The 23,746-nt window shown below is 43.5% G+C and overlaps 1 protein-coding gene across 1 annotated transcript; it reads right to left on the reverse strand.

Moving 5' to 3' along the window:
- Positions 1-1,761: 1,761 nt before the first annotated feature.
- On the reverse strand, positions 1,762-23,721 carry LOC143294945 (uncharacterized). Its single transcript, XM_076606465.1, has 15 exons — positions 23,586-23,721; positions 21,427-21,613; positions 18,923-18,990; positions 18,105-18,194; positions 17,132-17,341; positions 16,074-16,189; positions 14,524-14,644; positions 13,340-13,565; positions 12,858-12,922; positions 12,282-12,416; positions 9,179-9,303; positions 6,561-6,681; positions 5,819-5,925; positions 5,345-5,483; positions 1,762-4,522 (listed from the first exon to the last, which is right to left on the reverse strand). Exons 1-15 carry the CDS (start codon positions 23,653-23,655, stop codon positions 4,368-4,370), a joined length of 1,935 nt encoding a protein of 644 aa, XP_076462580.1. The 5' UTR covers positions 23,656-23,721; the 3' UTR covers positions 1,762-4,367.
- Positions 23,722-23,746: the final 25 nt, after the last annotated feature.

Here is a 23,746-nt window from a genome sequence, read left to right on the forward strand (position 1 = left end):
TGCTGTCAGTGTAGCGACGCGCTCTCCCTGGGGAGAGCAGCCCAAATTTCACACAGAGAAATCTGTTGTGACAAAAAAGAGAAATACAAGTCAAAGAAAACACTCCCTGATAACCACCACCACCACCACCACCACCCCCACCCCCCCCCCCCCCCCCCCCCCCCCAAAAAAAAAAATCAACAAAAAAATGTTGTAGCCCTCGTGACCACCAGGAAAGTATAATACATTGGTCAAGAGATTGACAGATCATCTTTTTTTTACGGTTAAGTGGGTGGGAAGGCAGGGAGGGAGAATGCACAACTGTTATGGATTACAATTGGTAAACTTATTAGTAATCATTTCAAAGATTTTTTTTTTAAACCATGGGATATTGAAGTCAAATCAAAACTATGGGGGGCATGGGGAGGGGGTGGGGATTATTAATAATGTTTTTGAATCACTTTAAACAAAACCAAACTCAAAACTGGAAGTGCATGGTATGTAGGATTAGCTTATCAAAAAAGAAATCAAGAGTGACTGTACACAGATTTTGATCAGAGACTTTTATGAATTGGTAGACTCTCCATAAGCTTTGGCATTTTATATCTGTTGCAGATGCAAGCCAGAAAATAAGATATCACAACCCAATCAGTCTGAAACATTTTACATCTGATGCAGAAGCTAGCCAGAAAATAAGACATCACAACCCAATCAGTCTGAAACATTTTACATCTGATGCAGATGCTAACCAGAAAATAAGATATCATAACCCAATCAGTCTGAAACGTTTTTGTGTCAAATTGGGGCATAATACAACACAGGGGGAACATTGTCATTCCTCCTCATGTCACAACACATTCATTTTTGGTGGCTTTTTGGGTGTTTTGTTTTTGTGTCTTGGTTGCTTTGAGTGTGTTGTTGATGCTTTTTGTTCTTTTTACGTTGTCTTGTCTTTTGTGTGTGTTTATCCTTTTTCAAATACCCCAACGGCACTTTGTTCAAGTCCACTTTGAATATGTTGCATCAACTTATTTTTTGTTACATTTTTCAAATTTTGATTTAGAAAGAATTTAAACACACACACACACACACACACACATTAAAAGTAAGGACACAAATTTTGAATGTAGATTTTTCCCATACTGATGTCTGCTCCAGGTGTGGAAATCTTCTCTGTAGAAATCTGACCGTTTTGGAGTTTATAGTTCTGGGAATGGAAAAAAAAAAAAAAAAGCAACAACCACTGAAACTGTTCTCCATTTATGTCTGCTCCCCCCCTCTGCCTCCCCCCCCCCCCCACCCCCCCATTCTGATATTGCTGCCTCCATAACTGTGTCAGTGTGTGATGTGTCCGATTGAACAGTGTACACTGCAGAGATGGAAGTGAGACTGCAAAGGGGAGAAACAGACAAAGAGACAGACAGACAAAGAGACAGACAGACAAAGAGACAGACAGCCTGTTTGTAAAGTGATTTAAAAAAAAAAAGCAAAATGTAAACAATGAAACTGAGAGAGACAGAGAGAGGGAGAGAGACAGATCAAATCATGCTGCTGGAGAGACAGAGAGACAGACACAGAGAGGGGGGGGAGAAAGAGAGAGGGAGAGAGAGAGATCAAATCGTGTCGCTGGAGAGAGAGAGAACGAACGAACAAACGAACAAAATCTTATTGAGTGAGAGAGAGAGAAACAAAGACTGGACAGACACAGCCAGGCACATTTTGATGTTTGTCTGCAAGACAACAATAACAATTGGAAAGCAAACAGCAAAACAATTCTTCAAATTTATCATTAAAATATTTATTCAGCATTCACAACCATAAAGAGCATGAAATTTGACCTGCACTGATACAAAATTCTTCTGTAAGATTAATTATTTGCTATGTGGCTGACATATATGTGTATATACATATCTGAACATCATAAATGTACAGAAAATCTGAAAAAAAAGTCATGAAATACTGTTAGAAATGGCAATAAATCAGAAAAATTCATGAAAAATTGATAAAAACAGGAATGTTTTGTTTTTGTTTTTTTACAGGTGATATAAAAAGCAACAAAATCAGTTTGAATTAAACTGTTTTCATCCAAGTATTTCCCATCTAGACTTTTCATTCCAGGGTTCTCCATCTTGATAAATTGTAAAGATACATGTCCGCTGCAGGGACTTCTACAAAACAGTTTCATACACACACCTGAACACCCACACACACTTTTTTCTTTCCGTCTTTCTTTCAAGGCAAAAATCCATGTATATAAATGAGAACATAGTATTTAAAATGCATACAGAAAGGTATATAAAAACTGATATGTACAGCATGAACAGTGTTATCAATCGTCTTGATAACATGCATATCAAGCCCAACAGTTTTGTTTCTGACATCTCCTATGACTCCCATGCCTGAATCCTCCACAAACCATGCCTGAATCCTCCACAAACTATGCCAGAATCTGGCGTCTGAATTTTCCATACACTATGCCTGACTCTTATACCTGAATTTTCCATACACTATGCCTAAATCTTCCGTACACTATGCCTGAATCCCACGCCTGAATTTTTGATACACCATGCCTGAATCTTCCATACACTATGCCTGAATCCTCAATACACTATGCCTGACTCTTATGCCTGAATCTTCCATATACTATGCCTGAATTTTCCATACACATGCCCGAAATTTCCATACACTATGCCTGAATCTTCCATACACAATGCCTGAATTTTCCATACACAATGCTTGAATCTTGTACCTTATTACTCCACAAACTATTCCTGTCTCTTCCACAAAATATGCCTGGTTCTTCCACAAACTATGCTTGACTTCTCCACAAACTATGCCCAATTCTTCCATAAACTAAGCCTGGTTCTTCCACAAACCATACCTGACTCCTCCACAAACTATGCCTGGTTCTTCCACAAACTATGCTTGACTCCTCAATAAACCACACCTAACTCCACAAAGAACACACAACTCTCCTGGATGATCACCACAAGGGAACAGATTGATTGATGTGGATACTTCTATAGCGCCTATCCTCGGTCAGAGACCAAACTCAGCGCTTTACATACACGGGAACATTTGCACCACAGGCTGCCTACCTGGGTAGAGCCGACTGACAGCTGCCACTGGGCGCTCATCATTCGTTTCCTGTGTCATTCAATCAGATTTCAGACGCACACACATACACACTCAGACAGACATGTAACATTTTACGTGTATGACCGTTTGTTTGTTTTTTATTTACCCCGCCATGTAGGCAGCCATACTCCGTTTTCGGGGGTTTGCATGCTGGGTATATTCTTGTTTCCATAACCCACCGAACACTGACATGGATTACAGGATCTTTAACGTGCGTATCTGATCTTCTGCGTGCGCATACACACGAAGGGTGTTCAGGCACTAGCAGGTCTGCACATGTTGACCTGGGAGATCGGAAAAATCTCCACCCTTTACCCACCAGGTGCACCAAGATTCAAACCCAGGACCCTCAGATTGAAAGTCCAGCGCTTTAACCATTCGGCTATTGCACACTGGCGTCTTCTCAGCAGAAACAAAATGTTGCCAAAACTTATTGTTTGGGTGTTGCTCAACAAAACTAACTCTGGTTCACGAACATTTCCCAGCCATCAAACACCAGCAACAGTGATGCAGCCCTGCGAAAATGAGATCCTAGACATGGTTTGACTTTTGTATATTATTTCATTACAACCTGTAGACATGGGGTCAGGTTTATTACAGTTTCAAAGTCAACAGCATACAAGAATTCCATGTAAACCATCAAAACAAACTAAAACAGTTCAATGCATCAAGGCCTCAGTAATGATGGGGCAGCAGAGCAGAGTGCATTTGACAGAGTGGACCTGATCAACACACAACTCACAGGGACCATCAGCTGTAGCTTTTCATGTGCATGTAGTTATGAGCGTGTTTCTCACTTCTGATTACTCTCTCCCCCTCCCTGCCCCCCCCTACCCCTCACCTAGGAAGCAGTGCTATGCCCACATGTGAACAAACCAGGTTCTAAGCACTTTGATTTGTCAGTGCACAGCATTCAAGTGCCCCAGCAGTACCATTGTTAGTTTTGACACTACAGACAGACAGACAGACAAGACGCAGAGAAATTCGGACAGAATGGCTCACGATGAAAACTCACCACGCCAACAGACATACTTCACTCACACAGCATCTTCACACAATGCACTGCTCTCCCCTTCCCCTCCCTCCACACCCCCACCCCCCCAATCAGATTCACTAGGAACAATGTCTGCATGACGTACAACTTGTTCTCTGTGTTTTTACCTAGCCATGCACACCTGTCATCACACCTGTCACAGTACACCTCTCTCCACACCTGCCCTTCACTAATTCTCCGCACACATGACTGCCAATCAGAGGAGGAGGAAGGAGAGGACGAGGTAGATGACAGACTGGACGACGACTACGGTGGAGGAGAAGAGGGAGGGGGCAGCACTCAGAACGTAGATGACGGTGGCCTTCCTGTAGGGGTCAATGCCAGGGTCAAACCTCTGAGGGCAGTCGTCGACTGAAACAAAACACCCAGCACTGTACTGCACTGACATCACTGTATAGTACTACACTGCATTGCATTGCACTGTTAAAAAGGAAATTTTCTTCTTAAAATTACGTTTAAGTAACATACAGTGACCAACTGCTGCAGACTCCGGCAGGGGTCTGACATTCCTGTCCTGTGCAAACTACTACCCGCCTATGCGGAGAAAACGAAAGTAGCTACGGCAAAGCACACACACCCTTAACAAGTTAGAAAAAACCCAAAGAAGGCACTGCACAAACCACGAGTTACATACAGTCTCTAAAGCGTCATCATGTTCATCCACACCCTGTTCATTTATTGTCCACAGGTGCAGAAGAATCTACACCTTGTTCATTTACTGTCAGCTGACACAGAATACTGTACACCTTGTTAGTTCATCCTCTGTCTTACTTCGTTCCTGGCCTGTGACTTCCACATTCACTCACATAGTGAACCAGTGGTCTTTTATGAGAATGAGGGCTTTTATCCATATCGTGCAGTCAGTCATACTCCATTTTCGGGTGAGGGGGTGCATATGGGGTATGTTTTTTGTTTCCATAATTCACTGAATGCTGACATAGATTACTGGTCTTTAACATGTATATTAATCTTCTGCAAGTCTATACATTTAAAGGGGGTTCAGGCACTAGCAGGCCTGCACATATGTTGACCTGGAAGATCAGAAAAATCTCCACCTTTTACCCACAGGTTCTGTGACTGGGATTCAAACTCAGGACCATCAGAGTTGAAGTCAAAGTTTTTAACCACTCGGCTGTTGCACGTTCTGTCCTACAGGTGCACAGTGACACTTACACAGTCGTTCGTTTTCAGACAGGTACATCATCAGCCCGGTTCCCTCCTTCATGTAATCAGCGGAAGTTTGATCCGGCCGACAGCGAGCTGTCTGTGACCTGGATAGCTGCATCTCCGTCCAGCTGATTCGCTCATACACCTGAAACAATCAATCAGCAAATCAGTCAATCTTCTATCTACTTAGCGATCTAGCCATCTACTTCTCTCATATTTTTTTCTAGACATGTGCATTTCTACCCTGCTATTCTCTCCTAGTCAAATCATATCATATACATATATGTTTCAATATACATATTATATATATATATATATCTATATCTCTCTATATACTCTATATATTCACATGGTGTTCTCTCAGTGAATCTATGAATCTTTATATACTGAAAGAACAAAATCAGATAAACAACACAATGTAAAATAGAGATCTATACAATGTAAATCAATAAAGGGATTATAAAAAAAATTACACGTTACCCAGCATCTGAATTTGGAGATGGCATCTTCCTCATCATAGGTGATGAGGTAGGACTTCATGTCCTCCATCCAGAATCCAACACACGTCAGGATGTGGTCAGGTTCATCTACACCACACACCCACACCACGTGTCACCACATTACCACAGACTGACATCACACCCACATATCACTGCTTTATATCACACCTACACTATGTGTCACCACATTACCACAGACTGACATCACACCCACACATCACTGCTTTATATCACACCTACACTATGTGTCACCACATTACCACAGACTGACATCACACCCACACATCACTGCTTTATATCACACACACACACACACCACATCATCACAGCTTGACATCAAACACACACACACATGAACACACACGCGCAAACATACACACACACACAAACACACACACACACACGCACACACCACATCATTACAGCTTGAAATCAAACACACACACACACACCACATCACGTACACACCACATCACATACACACTATAACACACTAAACACATACATCGCACACACTCCTGCTACATCATACATCACAGCACACACACCACAGTACACACACACATGCCACAGCACACACTACAGCTCACATCACATCACACAGACCACAGTACACAGCAAACAAACTACAGCACACACCACAGCCCACATCACACACAGCACAGCACACACAGACCACATACAACATCACACACATACACACACACCACAGCACCACTCACCGTACTCCCCGATGGGGCGGCCCCTGTAGTCCACAGACTCACAGTACTCAGCGTCCACTTCAATGCGTGTTCGGTCCTGACTGCACGACTTCATCTCTGACACCGTGATGCGGCAATCCACCTGTGGACAACCGCACAGTTCTGTCAACCTGGTTGACACCTGGGCCTGTCATTTTTACCTCAACACCACACACCTGTCATCACACCTGGGCCTGTCATTTTTACCTCTATACCATGTCTGTCATCACACCTGGGCCTGTCATCTTTACCTCTACACCACACGTCTGTCATCACACCTGGGCCTGTCATCTTTACCTCCACACCACACGTCTGTCATCACACCTGGGCCTGTCATCTTTACCTCAACACCATGTCTGTCATCACACTTGGCCTGCCATCTTTACCTCTACACCACACACCTGTCATCACACCTGGGCCTGTCATCTTTACCTCTACACCATGTCTGTCATCACACTTGGCCTGCCATCTTTACCTCCACACCACACACCTGTCATCACACCTGGGCCTGTCATCTTTACCTCCACACCACACACCTGTCATCACACCTAGGCCTGTCATCTTTACCTCCACACCACACGTCTGTCATCACACCTGGGCCTGTCATCTTTACCTCAACACCATGTCTGTCATCACACTTGGCCTGCCATCTTTACCTCTACACCACACACCTGTCATCACACCTGGGCCTGTCATCTTTACCTCAACACCATGTCTGTCATCACACTTGGCCTGCCATCTTTACCTCCACACCACACACCTGTCATCACACCTGGGCCTGTCATTTTTACCTCTATACCATGTCTGTCATCACACCTGGGCCTGTCATCTTTACCTCTACACCACACGTCTGTCATCACACCTGGGCCTGTCATCATTACCTCCACACCACACACCTGTCATCACACCTAGGCCTGTCATCTTTACCTCCACACCACACGTCTGTCATCACACCTGGGCCTGTCATCTTTACCTCAACACCATGTCTGTCATCACACTTGGCCTGCCATCTTTACCTCCACACCACACACCTGTCATCACACCTGGGCCTGTCATCTTTACCTCTACACCATGTCTGTCATCACACCTGGGCCTGTCATCTTTACCTCTACACCACACACCTGTCATCACACCTAGGCCTGTCATCTTTACCTCCACACCACACACTTGTCATCACACCTGGGCCTGTCATCTTTACCTCTACACCACACGTCTGTCATCACACCTGGGCCTGTCATCTTTACCTCTACACCACACGTCTGTCATCACACCTGGGCCTGTCATCTTTACCTCTACACCACACATCTGTCATCACACCTGGGCCTGTCATCTTTACCTCTACACCACACGTCTGTCATCCTACCTGGCCTGTCATCTTTACCTCTACACCACACATCTGTCATCACACCTGGGCCTGTCATCTTTAACTCTACACCACACGTCTGTCATCACACCTGGGCCTGTCATCTTTACCTCTACACCACACGTCTGTCATCACACCTGGGCCTGTCATCTTTACCTCCACACCACACACCTGTCATCACACCTGGGCCTGTCATCTTTACCTCTACACCATGTCTGTCATCACACCTGGGCCTGTCATCTTCACCTCTACACCACACGTCTGTCATCACACCTGGCCTGTCATCTTTACCTCTACACCACACGTCTGTCATCACACCTGGGCCTGTCATCTTTACTTCTACACCACACACCTGTCATCACACCTGGGCCTGTCATCTTTACCTCTACACCATGTCTGTTATCACACCTGGGCCTGTCATCTTTACCTCTACACCACACACCTGTCATCACACCTGGGCCTGTCATCTTTACCTCTACACCACGCACCTGTCATCACACCTGGGCCTGTCATCTTTACCTCTACACCATGTCTGTCATCACACCTGGGCCTGTCATCTTTACCTCTACACCACACACCTGTCATCACACCTGGGCCTGTCATCTTTACCTCTACACCACACGTCTGTCATCACACCTGGGCCTGTCATCTTTACCTCTACACCATGTCTGTCATCACACCTGGGCCTGTCATCTTTACCTCTACACCATGTCTGCTATCACACCTGGGCCTGTCATCTTTACCTCTACACCACACGTCTGTCATCACACCTGGGCGTGTCATCTTTACCTCTACACCATGTCTGCTATCACACCTGGCCTGTCATCTTTACCTCTACACCACACACCTGTCATCACACCTGGGCCTGTCATCTTTAACTCTACACCACACACCTGTCATCACACCTGGGCCTGTCATCTTTACCTCTACACCACACGTCTGTCATCACACCTGGGCCTGTCATCTTTACCTCCACACCACACACCTGTCATCACACCTGGGCCTGTCATCCTTACCTCTACACCACACACCTGTCATCACACCTGGGCCTGTCATCTTTACCTCTACACCACACGTCTGTCATCACACCTGGCCAGTGTGACTGCTTCCTGGCTATATATAGAGCAGCTATGCAAGTGTGTGTGAATTAAACCCACAGTGGACTGAGGTGGTGGTATTGTTTTTTGTTTGTTATGTTGTTGTTTTTTCCTTTGGCAAGTGACAACAACAAAGGTACCTGCACACGTGGTCTGTCTGTCACACCCCGGATACGTGTGGCGTATTTCTCCAGCTCTCCATTGGCGTACTGGTCAAACATGTATCGTCCAGCCACAGGACAGGTGATGGGGGAGGGAGGGTCCACTGAAACACAACCATCCACCCTTCATACCCACCCTTCTCCAGTCCACTGAAACAAACATCCACCCTTCATACCCTCCCTTCTCCAGTCCACTGAAACACAACCATCCACCCTTCATACCCTCCCTTCTCCAGTCCACTGAAACACACATCCACCCTTCATACCCTCCCTTCTCCAGTCCACTGAAACACACATCCACCCTTCATACCCTCCCTTCTCCAGTCCACTGAAACACACATCCACCCTTCATACCCACCCTTCTCCAGTCCACTGAAACACAAACATCCACCCTTCATACCCACCCTTCTCCAGTCCACTGAAACACACATCCACCCTTCATACCCTTCCTTCTCCAGTCCACTGAAACACACATCCACCCTTCATACCCTCCCTCCTCCAGTCCACTGAAACACACATCCACCCTTCATACCCTCCCTCCTCCAGTCCACTGAAACACACATCCACCCTTCATACCCTCCCTTCATACCCATCCTTCTCCAGTCCACTGAAACACACATCCACCCTTCATACCCTTCCTTCTCCAGTCCACTGAAACACACATCCACCCTTCATACCCTCCCTCCTCCAGTCCACTGAAACACACATCCACCCTTCATACCCTCCCTCCTCCAGTCCACTGAAACACACATCCACCCTTCATACCCTCCCTCCATACCTTCCCTTTTCCAGTCCACCTCACATACATCATACACTAGTTTGTCTCATCATGCATGACCAAAAAAAAAAAAAAAAAAAAAAAAGGAACAAGGATACACACAGATTTTATATCTTTTCTGATTTTAGCATCAAAACAAAGACAGCCCCCCCCCTCCACCACCCCCTCTCCCCAACACCCACCCCCCTCTCCAACACCTCATAAAAACAAGCACATGTAATTACATACCCTATCTGTTGTTCACTAGAACACAAACCAACCTTATGCCCCATACTACCCTCTGAAATACACACCAACAATGCATTATTTTGGTGCGTTCTTTAACAAGAATATAGTCAAAACTGACAGATAAGTATTTATACTAAATTACAGACAGTAAAAGAGATGACTATAGAGACAGACAGAAATATACAAATATGTAACAACTATTCTCTTCCATACACTTGACAGATACAAAACTATAAATGTGAAGAAAAGATAAGAAATCTGAACATTCTTACTATAATCATTTTTGTTCTTTTCAAGAGAAAAAAAAAAGTGTTTCCTGTCATGACTGTTCATTTACGGTTAAAAAAACACAAAGATTCAAAAACAGTCTCTCTCCTACACAGACACACAAGCTGTAGTAAATAATGATGGACACAGTGTGTTGAGAATACTCAGATGTCAACTGTAGTAAACAATGATTGACAGCTGCAGTAAACAGACAATGACCGACAGCCGTAATAAACAATGATTGACAACTGTAGTAAACAATGATTGACAGCTGTAGTAAACAATAATTGACAGCTGTAGTTAACAATGATTGACAACTGCAGTAAACAATAATGGACACATGTAGTTAACAATGATGGACAGCTGTAGTAAAAAGACAATGACAGACAGCTGTGGTAAACAGACAATGACGCACGCATGTAGTAAACAGACCACGGCGGACAGCTGTAGTAAACAGACAATGACAGACAGCTGCAGTAAACAATAACAGACAGCTGCAGTAAAAGAAGGGGAAAAAAAGAAAGAAAAGACAATGACAGCTGCAGTAAAAAGACAATGACAGACAGCTGCAGTAAACAATGACAGGCAGCTGCAGCAAACAGACAATGACAGCTTCAGTAAACAATGACAGACAGCTGCAGTAAAAAAACAACAACAACAAAAAACAAAAAAAACAATGACAGACAGCTGCAGTAAAAAGACAATGACAGACAGCGGCAGTAAAAAGACAATGACAGACAGCTGCAGTAAACAATGACAGGCAGCTGCCGTAAACAGACAATGTCAGCTGCATTAAACAACGACAGACAGCTGCAGTAAACAGACAATGGCAGACAGCTGCAGTAAACAATAACAGACAGCTGCAGTAAACAATGACAGACAGCGGCAGTAAACAATAACAGACAGCTGCAGTAAAAGGGGGGAAAAAGGAGAGAAAAAAAGAAAAGACAATGACAGCTGCAGTATTAAAAAAAAGACAATGACAGACAGCTGCAGTAAACAATGACAAACAATGACAGGCAGCTGTAGTAAACAATGACAGGCAGCTGCCGTAAACAGACAATGACAGCTGCAGTAAACAATGACAGGCAGCTGCAGTAAACAATGACAGACAGCTGCAGTAAAAAGACAATGACAGACAGCTGCAGTAAACAATGACAGCTGCAGTAAAAAGATAATAAAAAGACAATGACAGACAGCTGCAGTAAAAAGACAATGACAGACAGCTGCAGTAAAAAGACAATGACAGACAGCTGTAGTAAACAATGACAGACAGCTGCAGTAAAAAGACAGACAGCTGTAGTAAGCAATGACAGACAGCTGCAGTAAAAAGACAATGACAGACAGCTGCAGTAAACAATGACAGACGGCTGCGGTAAAAAGACAATGACAGACAGCTGCAGTAAACAGTGACAGACAGCTGCAGTAAACAATGACAGACAGCTGCAGTAAAAAGACAATGACAGACAGCTGCAGTAAAAAGACAATGACAGACAGCTGCAGCAAAAAGACAATGACAGACAGCTGCAGTAAAAAGACAATGACAGACAGCTGCAGTAAACAATGAGAGACAGCTGCAGTAAAAAGACAATGACAGACAGCTGCAGTAAACAATGACAGACAGCTGCAGTAAACAATGACAGACAGCTGCAGTAAAAAGACAATGACAGACAGCTGCAGTAAACAATGAGAGACAGCTGCAGTAAAAAGACAATGACAGACAGCTGCAGTAAACAGACACACTCGTGCTGAGAACAGAGACATCACTGTGCACCGAGTGATGTCAGACAGTCAGGGGAGGGTACTCACAGATGAGGACCTCGTACTTCCAGTCGGTGTGGTTACGGCTGAAGGTGAAGGACATCCAGCTGCAGGCTTCCCGGAACTTCCGCTCCATGAAGTTGGCCTGAGCTTCCTCGTCCTGCGTCAGTCGGGACGGCTTCCCTGCACGCACACACACACACACACACACATACACACACACACACACACATACACACATAGAAAAGTCAGCTCTGACAAACAGAATGAACCGATAAACAGAGAATGCATGAATATGTTCATACACACAATAATAAATATGTAGGCACACATACTAATAAACACGTATGTGCACCCAGTAATCAATATGTATGTTCAAACACTAAAACATATGTACATGTATACACACACAAATTATGTAAGTAAACAAATTTATAAATATGTACATAAACACTGAAAATACACACACACACACACACACACAAATAAATCATATTACAAAAACTAATAAATATGTACATACACATGCTAAAATATGTATGTACAAACACAAGAAGCGAAATGATTTTTTTTTTTAATTCAAAGAAAGGAGAGAGAAACAGCAGGTTGTGTATAATGACTTACCCACTCTGTAGCGCACAATGCCGTGATGTCTGGGAACAATGTCATAACACACAAAGTCCACCTCACTGAAACAGGCCAAGTTCAATAATCACAGCACGGCAAGGGATATAAATCTTTATCAAACTGAAGCCTGATAATTATGGTACACAGATTTCTCACAACACACACTCCCCAAAGTTTTGTTGAACCGAAAGCAGCACTCTGCAATGTGAATGTTTCCACTTGAGGAAACCAACACCAATCACCATGTCACTGTTTTAATGTCCAGAAATATGCTGGGGTCAAAATTATCTTTTGATGATTCAACCTTTACCCTGCCTTCATCACAACCTTCCAGACTGGATACTGCATACCAAACACTCCAAAAAGCATATGAACAATGACAATGCTCACACACTGACATCAGCTGACGCACAACCAACAGTCAGTCAGTCAGACAGTCACACAGACAGACAGACAATCAGACAGACATGGTGACTGACCACTTGCCGACGATGACCTTGGTCATGAGGTAGCGTGTGCCCAAGGTCTGCTGGCAGGACAGGTACGTCTCCTCGTACTCAAACTCGTTCTTGCGGGTGAAGTACTTGATGTGTGTGTCATTGATCTGCACCTTGGACTTGAACTGAATGCCCTGCGTGAACCACTCCCCGGAGATGTTGCGCGGCAGGTTGCACTGAGGCGCGATGTACGGGGTGCGTGGCGGAACTGAAACCCACAGCATGCTCAGGTTTTCTCTGTCAGACTGCAACACTCACCTTGTGTTTTCTGTGTCAGTCTGCAGCACACACCTGTGTTTTCTGTGTCAGTCTGCAGCACACACCTGTGCTTTCTGTGTCAGTCTGCAACACTCACCTTGTGTTTTCTGTGTCAGTCTGCAGCACACACCTGTGCTTTCTGTGTCAGTCTGCAGCACACGCCTGTGTTTTCTGTGTCAGTCTGCAGCACACATCTGTGTTTTTTGTGTCAGTCTGCAGCACACACCTGTGTTTTCTGTGTCAGTCTGCAGCACACACCTGTGTTTTTTGTGTCAGTCCGCAACACACACCTGTGTTTTCTATGTCAGTCTGCAAACATCCTGAAGAAAAACACCCTGTGCTTCAACTCATGCATAACATACTTCCATACTTTGTCCTATTTGATTCTGGTCACTTCAAAATCTCCCCACAAATTTGTGCCACAGCTACTTGCTCCATGTTACCTTCAACACCGTGCAATGTTCAGCTGTCGCACTGAAAACAACACAGGTTCAAACTTGCTGGACACTTTCAAATGTACAGCACACATGCACATGTTTATCTTCACACACATCACATTCAAACAGCTTGACAAAACACTGTATATAAGCTACATTTCGGGTTTGCACAAGACCAAGAAGAAACCCTTCCTACACAGCCATACACTGCCACAACACTCTCCCAAAGCCTGCTGCAGTGAAAGCCAGTGGCTGCAAAACAGGGCAGAGCCAGCACTGTACTTGGTCAGTGTTTCATTGATCAGTTCCTTCATGTACAGATCAGATGCTATACACACAATTGCTTAATTCCACAGGAGACCTTCACCTTCCCCTCTACTCCCCCGCCCCTCACCCCCTGCCCGGCCCTCTGCCCACCCTCTCCCCGCCCCCCCCCCCCCAGCCCTGATCCTCAAAGTGCAGACAACTCACTTCTCCTGAGCACCAGTCGCACAGGGCCATCATACAGACTGTTGAGGGTCTTGCAGCGGGCAAAGCGAGACATCACCCAGCGAATCGTGTTGTCTGCAGACTTCTGGTTCTTCAGTGTCATCTGTCAACAACCATGCCGGAAACAAAATGAAACGTAATGAAATGCAGCTAACTGTTTGGTTAGCTATCAAGTTTTCATTGGTGTTCTTGAAAATCAATTCTGAAAGTAAACTGGAATGGAATGAAATAAACTTGCCTGGGGCTCTAACACAATTACAGTTCAGGTCAGACATGTACGTCTCAAGTGATATCCAACATCCATCAGGACTGGCACAACTAACACTTCACGTCAGACCCTGACTTTCCCAGTGTTGATAACACTTATCGCAAGTGATTTCCAGTATCTATGTTGACTGCTACAACTATGTTGACTGCTACAACTAACACCATGTTGACTGCTACAACTAACACTATGTTGACTCCTACCATTGACACTATGCTGATAGCTACAACTAGCACAATGTTGACAGCTACAACCAACACTATGCATGTATGGATAAACAGTAATTCATATGGTTATTTCCCAAAGAGAGTGCTGAACATAAGGTGTTCATAAAATAGGGCCGGTTGTTCTTCACTCTGAAATCTGTATTCATCCAGCACTCTCCCAAAATTCCTCTCGCTTTCTAGAGAGAACGTAAGTTTGGATATTGTGGATACCTTCTGAATTCAAAAAGCATTTCAACCTTTCCCTGTCTACATCATGACTTGCTGGCTTGGCCAAATCTTGACATGAACCCCAAATATTGTATTTGTATTTCTTTTTTTTTACCATAACATTTTCTCTGTGTGAAATTCAGGCTGCTCTCCCCAGGGACAGCACATCGCTGCACAACAGCACCGCCCTTTTTTTTTTTTTTTTTTACCTGCATGCAGTTTTATTTGTTTTTCCTATCGAAGTGGATTTTTCTACAGAATTTTGCCAGGGACAACATTTTTGTTGCTGTGGGTTCCTTTATGTGCGAAGTGCATGCTGCACACTGGACTTCGGTTTATCGTCTCATCAAGGTCTAGCGGAGGGGGAAAAAATATTGGTGGCTGAGCCATGATTCAAACCAGCTCGCTCAGATTCTCTCGCTTCCTAGGCGGACACATTACCTCTAGGACATCACTCCACTTGTCCAATACTCCACACAAAATCCCTTCTCAAAGAGGCACTTTTCTCAAACATTTCTGAATGTTTTCATCTAAACAAAACCCAAAAAATAACATACACATACAGCTGCAGGTGAAGTAGACATTTTGCACACATGAAAAAGCCATGGCATACGTAACTTGTTCCTGTCTACATTATGTGGAAATACCCATTCTAAAATCACAGAAATGTACTGAGATAAAAGAATAAACAACACTGTGTGCATGAGGCGAGGGGGTGCATGACGCTGATGCTGCATGCCAGTCTCCTCCCAAGGTCACCACAGACAGACAGACAGGCAGACAGTGTCAGACAGACGGACAGACAGACAGACAAGAGTCGAATGCTGACTGACCAGACACTTGAAGCGCTCTCTCTTGTCCTTCTCCACCACCTGAGCGATGGCAGCGAAGGTGTAGCCTGTGTTGCCCACCATGGCGAACCAACTGCCCATGCACTGATAACGGATTGCTGCACACACATTGACGCACTCACCTCTGTCACCCTGTGTCACACCTCCGTTACCTTGTGTACACACCACACGCAATGTGCTCAAACTTCTGTCAACTTATGTACACACCACACGCAATGTGCTCAAACTTCTGTCAACTTATGTACACACCACACGCAATGTGCTCAAATTTCTGTCAACTTATGTACACACCACACGCAATGTGCTCAAACTTCTGTCAACTTATGTACACACCACAGACACACCCAGGAATATACTTCAATCTTGTTATGTATACACTACACACACACACACACACCCAAGTACACTTCTATCAACTTATGTATACACACATACACACTTTTGTCTCTTTATGTATACACCACACAGACACACCTAGGTACACACTTCTATCACCTTTTATACACACCACACACACACAAATGTACACACTTATGTCGACTTACACACCACAAACACACACATGTACACTCTTCCGTCAACTTAAGTACACACCATACATCCAGTTACAAACTATTGTTTTATCATCTTTCGTACACACCACACACCCACTGATGTGCACACTTCCATCACCTCAAGCCGTATGTGGCTGGTTGGGGTGTAAGCAACATCATCATCATGATTTCATATGACACCTCATTTCCCACATACCTACATCACCACATCACAACCCAGAGCTCTTCACTTATATACATGCACCCCCCACCCCACCCCCCATCCCTGACTGCCAGTGAGACTCACTGCCCCACCCCCCCACCCCCCACCATCAGTGAGACTGACTCCCCCCTCACCCCCCCCCCCACCATCAGTGAGACTGACTCCCCCCTCACCCCCCCCCCCATCAGTGAGACTGACTCCCCATCCTCCCCCCCCCCTCCCATCAGTGAGACTGACTCCTCCCCCTACGCCCCCACCCTTCCCCAACCATGATTGACACTGACTCTGTGAGTAGGAGGTGGTCACAGAGGGGCAGCGGGCATAGGTCATGAAGAAGACCTCATTGTCCACGTAGGCTGACCCTGGGTCCTGGCAGGCCCGGATCTGCGAGTCCAGGTTGTCACAGATGCCGCCCCCGCCCCAGCTGACCTCATAGGTGAACTGGTACATGCCCTCAAACGTGGTGATGCAGTTCACCGTCTGCAGGTTCTGCCCTGGAACACGTCACCATGGAGTTCCTGACACTGGCAGTGACACACATGCATGCAGGTACACACACACACACACACACCGTGCAGGTTCTGTTCTCTTCTAAAAACCCAAATACTTCATTGTGATACCAAAATGTCCCTCTGTGATGTGATATCAAAATGCCCCATTGTGATGTGATATCAAAATACCCCACTGTGATGTGATACCAAATACCCCATTGTGATATCAAAATGACACATTGTGATGTGATACCAAAATACCCCACTGTGATGTGATATCAAAATACTCCATTGTCATTTGATACCAAATACCCCATTGTGACACGATGCCAAAATATCTCATTGTTACTTTATGCCAAAATACCCCAATGTGATAGAATGCTAAAATCAACAAAACTCAATGGAAAGAAATTCTAAAACATCTGTTTGGACAGTGGCAACTTTCAGCGAAGTGCAACTATGTTTCAGTTCAGCATCACTCTTGGCCCTATGAGGTTCATGGGCTTGTTCTGACATGCTAGTCCCTGGTCCTGGTCAGCTGAAGCAAAGCGAACTTCATACCTGAGTGTGCAGGATGATCACTGTTCAATCTGCTGTGCATTTTTGCCATGGACACTGACCCTGATTTGGACAATCTTATCTAACAAGATGCACTCACATATAGTGCCAAAATATATATAAAATGTACAGTATTTTTGCCCAGCTTTCACTGGCTTTGTGCAGGTTGTGTTTGGTTGGCTTTGATGTGGGGGAAGTCCATACTCACGGAAGTACGTTGTCACTTCATCCACGCCCGGGATTTTCTTCACACCTGGGCACTTGTTGTCAAAATCGTTGTTGTCAGAAAAACAGTCAGCTGCAAAGACACAGGCACAGGCACACACAGACACACAATATTCATGGTCATGTACAGTTCTCTGCATCCTGCTTACCATACATATCAATTCTTCTTATGAACAATGTTTTTATCCTAGTGGTGACACTTCCCATCTTTCATCCCACCTGCCCTGAGATAAAAATTCATCCAAAACATCATGCTGATATTTTGTGTTCCATGTATGATATGGTAAGTGTGTGTGCATATATATATATATATATTTATAGTGTTATATATATATATTTATAGTGTGTGTGTGTGTGTGTGTGTGTGGGTGGGTAACAGAGAGAGAGAGAGAGAGACAGACTGAAAACTGCAAAAAATCAAATCATGTTTTGTTGTTCATCATACATGCAAACAAAAACTAAAGAAATCAACACCAAACCAGGTTTAGGACACAAGTGTACTATGAACAGTACTCTGGGTTGACAATGAACATCTAACATCTGTAACTGGTGTATATGCCATAACACAAAAATTTTAAGGACTGTTCTCTGAATGGTGGATAAAAAAATATATGCTGACATCTGTTACAAACCACTTTGCAAACTATAAACAAGGGGGAGAACTGGTGTAGTCTGACAAACAATAAACAATAAAAACTGTCAAGAGTGACGATTCTTTGTATCATGCATAATGATGACATTTTTTGCTCTGTTATCAGATGTCTGTAAATAATAAATAACCATTGTTCTGTCCATGCTTACATTGCCGAACTTGCAGGATGTTGGGTGTTCTGTACAGGACGTCCACACACACGTAGCAAACACTTCCACTGCACACACACACACCATTTTCATGTGAGGAAATAACACATTGAAAACACTGTATTCAGCACATGGGCTAGCTTATGTTGTCACTGGGCATTTTCAATTCCACCCCCCTAACCCCTCAAAAGCTTAAAAAGTGAATATGATGCAGTCATTGGGCATATTCACTCCCCCTCATATGAATCCCATACAGAAAATTGAAAATGGAATGGGAAGCCCAGAGTGGCATAAGGCAATGCGCAACTTTCAGATTAAAAAACTTACATGGTCATACTGCCCGGGACATGCAGGTGTTAAGGGAAATGAGCGAGCTGACAGACTTGCTGGTAACGCAACAACAACGAGCGGCCTACATCTAGGAAAATCGGAAATCCTCAGAAAAGTCAAAGAATATCAAAAAGAACAGGTACAAGGCCATCACACCATCGATCGCCTCAAAGAAATAAAGGCAGAGAGAGGGAGTGGCCATAAGTCTAGCATGAAAGGTAGAGCACGATGCTTTGCAAACCAAAGAAATATCGGCATCATTTCCAAACCAACATTACGCAAATTTCTTCTATGTGGGCTTTTCCAAATACAATAGACTGAGCAACACACTAGATGCCACATTCTTGGCATCAGAGATCTTTTCCCATCCCTCTTGTGGCCAATCAGTGGCAGCCTCTGTGCGTGTGTGTATGTGTGTGTTTGTGTGTATGTGTGGGTCTGTGTGTTTGTGTGCGTTTGTGCATGCACGAGGGTGTAAGTGTACACAAGTGTCAGGAGAGTTCTGTGCACGTGCATATGTGTGTGTGTGTGTGTGTGGAGGGGGGGGGGAGAGGATGAGGTATGTGTGTGTTTGCATGCCTACACCACGGAAGCAACGGAATATTGGAACGTGCAGGTGTGCATATATATATATATATCTTTGTATATATGTGTGTGGGGTTGGGGGTTGGGGATATGGGCGTATGTGTGTGTGCTTGTACAAGTAAGTGTGCCTCTGTGTGTGTGTGTGTGTGTGTGTGTGTGTGTGTGTATGTGTGTGTGCCGTGGAAGCTGCGATATGTAGCCTAGAAATTAGTGTGTGGAGGTGGGTAGAGGGGGTGCAGGTTAATGTGTGTGTGTGTGTGTGTGTGTCTGTGTTGGGGCCCATGTACGTTCATGTGTATTCGACTGTGCTTTCATATCTGTGAAACTGCATATTTGGTGCATACCTGTTATGCATATGTGTGTGTATGTGTGAATGTATGTCTGCATTTTTTACATTTATTTGCTTATTTATCATCATTGTTGTCTTTTTTATTTATTTATTTATTTATTATTTTTTTTTTTTTTTAAATTATATTATTATTATTTAGTTAGTTAGTTAGTTAGTTTAGTTTAGTTTATTTTTTTGTACGCTTATAGTTGACTTCATCAAGTTTTTGTGCCTTATACATATTATTATTAGTAGTTGTAGTTTTTTTTATGTTTTTTTTCTCAAGGCCTGACTAAGTACGTTGGGTTATGCTGCTGGTCAGGCATCTGCTTGGCAGATGTGGTGTAGCGTATATGGATTTGTCCGAATGCAGTGACGCCTCCTTGAGCTACTGAAACTGAAACTCCCTAGACAGTTTCAGTTTCATTTTCTCAAGGAGGTGTCACTGCGTTTGGACAAATCCACGCAGGCTACATCATACCTACTAGGCTCTATGCCCAGCCAGCAGCAAAACCCCAACACGCTTAGTCAGGCCTTGAGTGGATGCATATATTTGTGTACATATCAGAGTGGATTTCTTCTACAGAATCTTGCTGGAGGACAAAATTCTTTTTGCCATGGGTTCTTTTTCAGTGTGCCAAGTGCCTGCTGCATATTAGAACTTGATTTATCGTCTGATCCAAACGACTAGATGCTCAGTTTGATTTTCCAGTCAAACTTAGGAGAAATCTGGGGGAAAGGACAAGAGCAGAATTCAAACCCAGACCCTGTGTACTGGCAGATGAGCATCTTCATCATTCTGCCTCTCTCAAACACAACACAGTGAAAGCAGTTATTAGGCATGTTCAATCCAAACTACAGCTCTCCACCAAGTTGTCAGTTGATGTGCACTTCTCATGGTATTCCCTGATTCCCCCGAGTTCCTCTTGGCTGTGATAACTGAGTAAACTATGATGAGGTATACCGATTATCAGACTTACCAGTCATTCTGTGTAATGTACAGTCATTCCGTGTAATGTACTCTGTGTGTGTGTGTGTGTGTGTGTGTGTGTGTGTGTGTGTGTGTGTCTGCCTGCCTGCACGTCTTTTGTCGCCGTGACTGTGAACGGGTGTGTCACTGTGTGTATTCATGTGAGCGTACTGTGCGTGTGCAGGAGAGATGCATGGTTGAGCAAATGCATGCAAAATGTGTGAATTCTACTGCTGTCTTTGCGGCCAGTCACGAAGCGGGAAGTGCAGTCAGCCAGCTGCAACAGCTCACGTTTTTCTCCTCATCAGCATGGTGGAGTTGACCCCCTCGACATTGGTGTTGTCTTTGTCATGGAGCTTTATCTGCTCACATGCCAGGTTATCCCACACGTCACGATTGACGATGGTCACCTTGTCACGCCCCAAAGTGTCCATCCAGTACCAGTCCCCGGAGTAGTCCTCTGGGATCTTGCACTGACCTGCTCACAAACAAACATCACAAACACACACACACACATAGCACAAACACACAAACACACATAGAGTACATGCAATCACACACAGTAAGAGACACGGTAGAGCGCGCACGCACACGCACATGCACACACACACACATAGAGTACATACAATCACACACAGTACAAGACACAGTAGTGTGCACGCACACGCACACACACACACAACACACACAGAGTCATTAAAGTAATAATATTGTCCTTTGGCATTTCTCACTACGATAGTGCTTTGCACTTTTGCAGTACTTTTGTTTTTTTAAGATTCTGTTGCCCTTGCACTTGCAGTATTGCCTACACGAAAAGGAAATGCTTAAGAGAGTCAGAGGTATAATTTACATGATAAAGTTTATCTACGAATAAAAAAAATACAAGTGTTTTTCAATTTGAAATTTGGTCAGGTTGCGCACTTGTACAGGTGGCCCAATTTCTGAAATAACCACCAGCAGAATATTGTGCATTGTGTCACGGCATCTCTCTACAGTTGACACTTCATAGATGTAATGGAGGGCTGGCTGGTAATATGGTAACACATAAATGTTGTGTTATGTAAACTTTGATAACTTTGGACAAGTTGTCTGAACTGGACAAGAAGCTTCTTAAAAGGTAGAACACAATTAGTTAAGATAGGAGAAAATAAGTCAATTTATGCAAATATAATTATTCTATTGGTATTCCACAGAGCAGCATTCTTGGACCAGTACTTTTCACAATATATATTAACGACCTTCCTGATTGTATACAAAGTATGTATAATTTGTTTGCAGATGACACTAAAATTTATGGTGATGCTCACAACAATCTCATATTGCAAACTGATTTATATAAACTACAAGAATGGTCTGACAAATGGAACCTTTATTTTAATGTTTCAAAGTGTAAAGTAATGCACATAGGGAAAAAATCCAAATAACAATTACCATATAAAAATAGAAAACACGACACAGAATATTGAGAAATGCCACAGTGAGAAAGACCTAGGAATAATGTTTGACAATAAGCTATCCTTTGATACACATGTAGATAATATTAAAAATAAAGCCTATCAAATGATTGGTGTAATTAAGAGAACTTTCAATTACCTAGACAAAAATATATTTCTCAGTCTATATAAAGCATTAGTTAGATCACATGCAGAACATTGTAATATTGTGTGGCACACATACCTGAAGAGACAATCTACAGCAATATAATTATAAAGTGTCCAAAGAAGGGCAACGAAATTATTAAAAGAATGCAAGAACATGAGTTATCAACAAAAACTTACATACTTAAATCTACACTCACTAAAAGGTAGAAGATTAAGAGGAGATCTGATCGAAACTTTTAAGATATTAAATAACATCAATGATGTAAATGCAAGACATATCTTTAGAATGTCGGATTATGATAGTACAAGGAAGTCAGTAGAGAAAATTTGTTTAGAAGTTAGAACACTGCAACACCAACCTTAGAAAAATTCATTGGCTAACCGAATTGCCCAAATATGGAATGCACTACCAACCTAAGTAACTTGCACAAAATACTGACACGTTAAAAAAAAATCTCCTTGATACCACATCTTAAAAGAAAAAAAAAGATCATGACGAATGAAAACAAGTTCTTGCAGAAGTGTACTTGCGTACCCCGCCCAACAGCAACAAACAAAAGAAGAAAATTTAAAAAATAATTAAAATGATAGAAGTGAAGATGAAGATTCAATGGGGACATATAAAAAAGGCCGAGAGGTCTAGGCAGATGACTTGCCAGTCCCTATACTATTACTTCTACTACTGCCCCTACACACGCTGTCCGATCTCTGCCACTTCCGGATCATTTCCTGGTTAGGGTTTGACAGTGGTCAACACCAAATAAACTTTTCCCTCAGCCTCAGATCTAGGTATCGGTAAATATATTTACTTTGTAATGAAGATGTATATATCGTAAGACAAATATTTACCTGAAACAGATGCCACTACTGCAAACAAGACGAACACCCGAACTACACCTCTCCATCGTATGGGCGCCATTTTTCTGACTCAAAGTTTGACAAACGAAGTCGAGGTGGTGACACAGGTGTAATCACTCACCTGTGTTGTGACCTCAATTCGTGTGGGGTTG

Source organism: Babylonia areolata, chromosome 20 (genome assembly GCF_041734735.1).
Source record: "Babylonia areolata isolate BAREFJ2019XMU chromosome 20, ASM4173473v1, whole genome shotgun sequence".
NCBI classification, from domain to species: domain Eukaryota; kingdom Metazoa; phylum Mollusca; class Gastropoda; order Neogastropoda; family Buccinidae; genus Babylonia; species Babylonia areolata.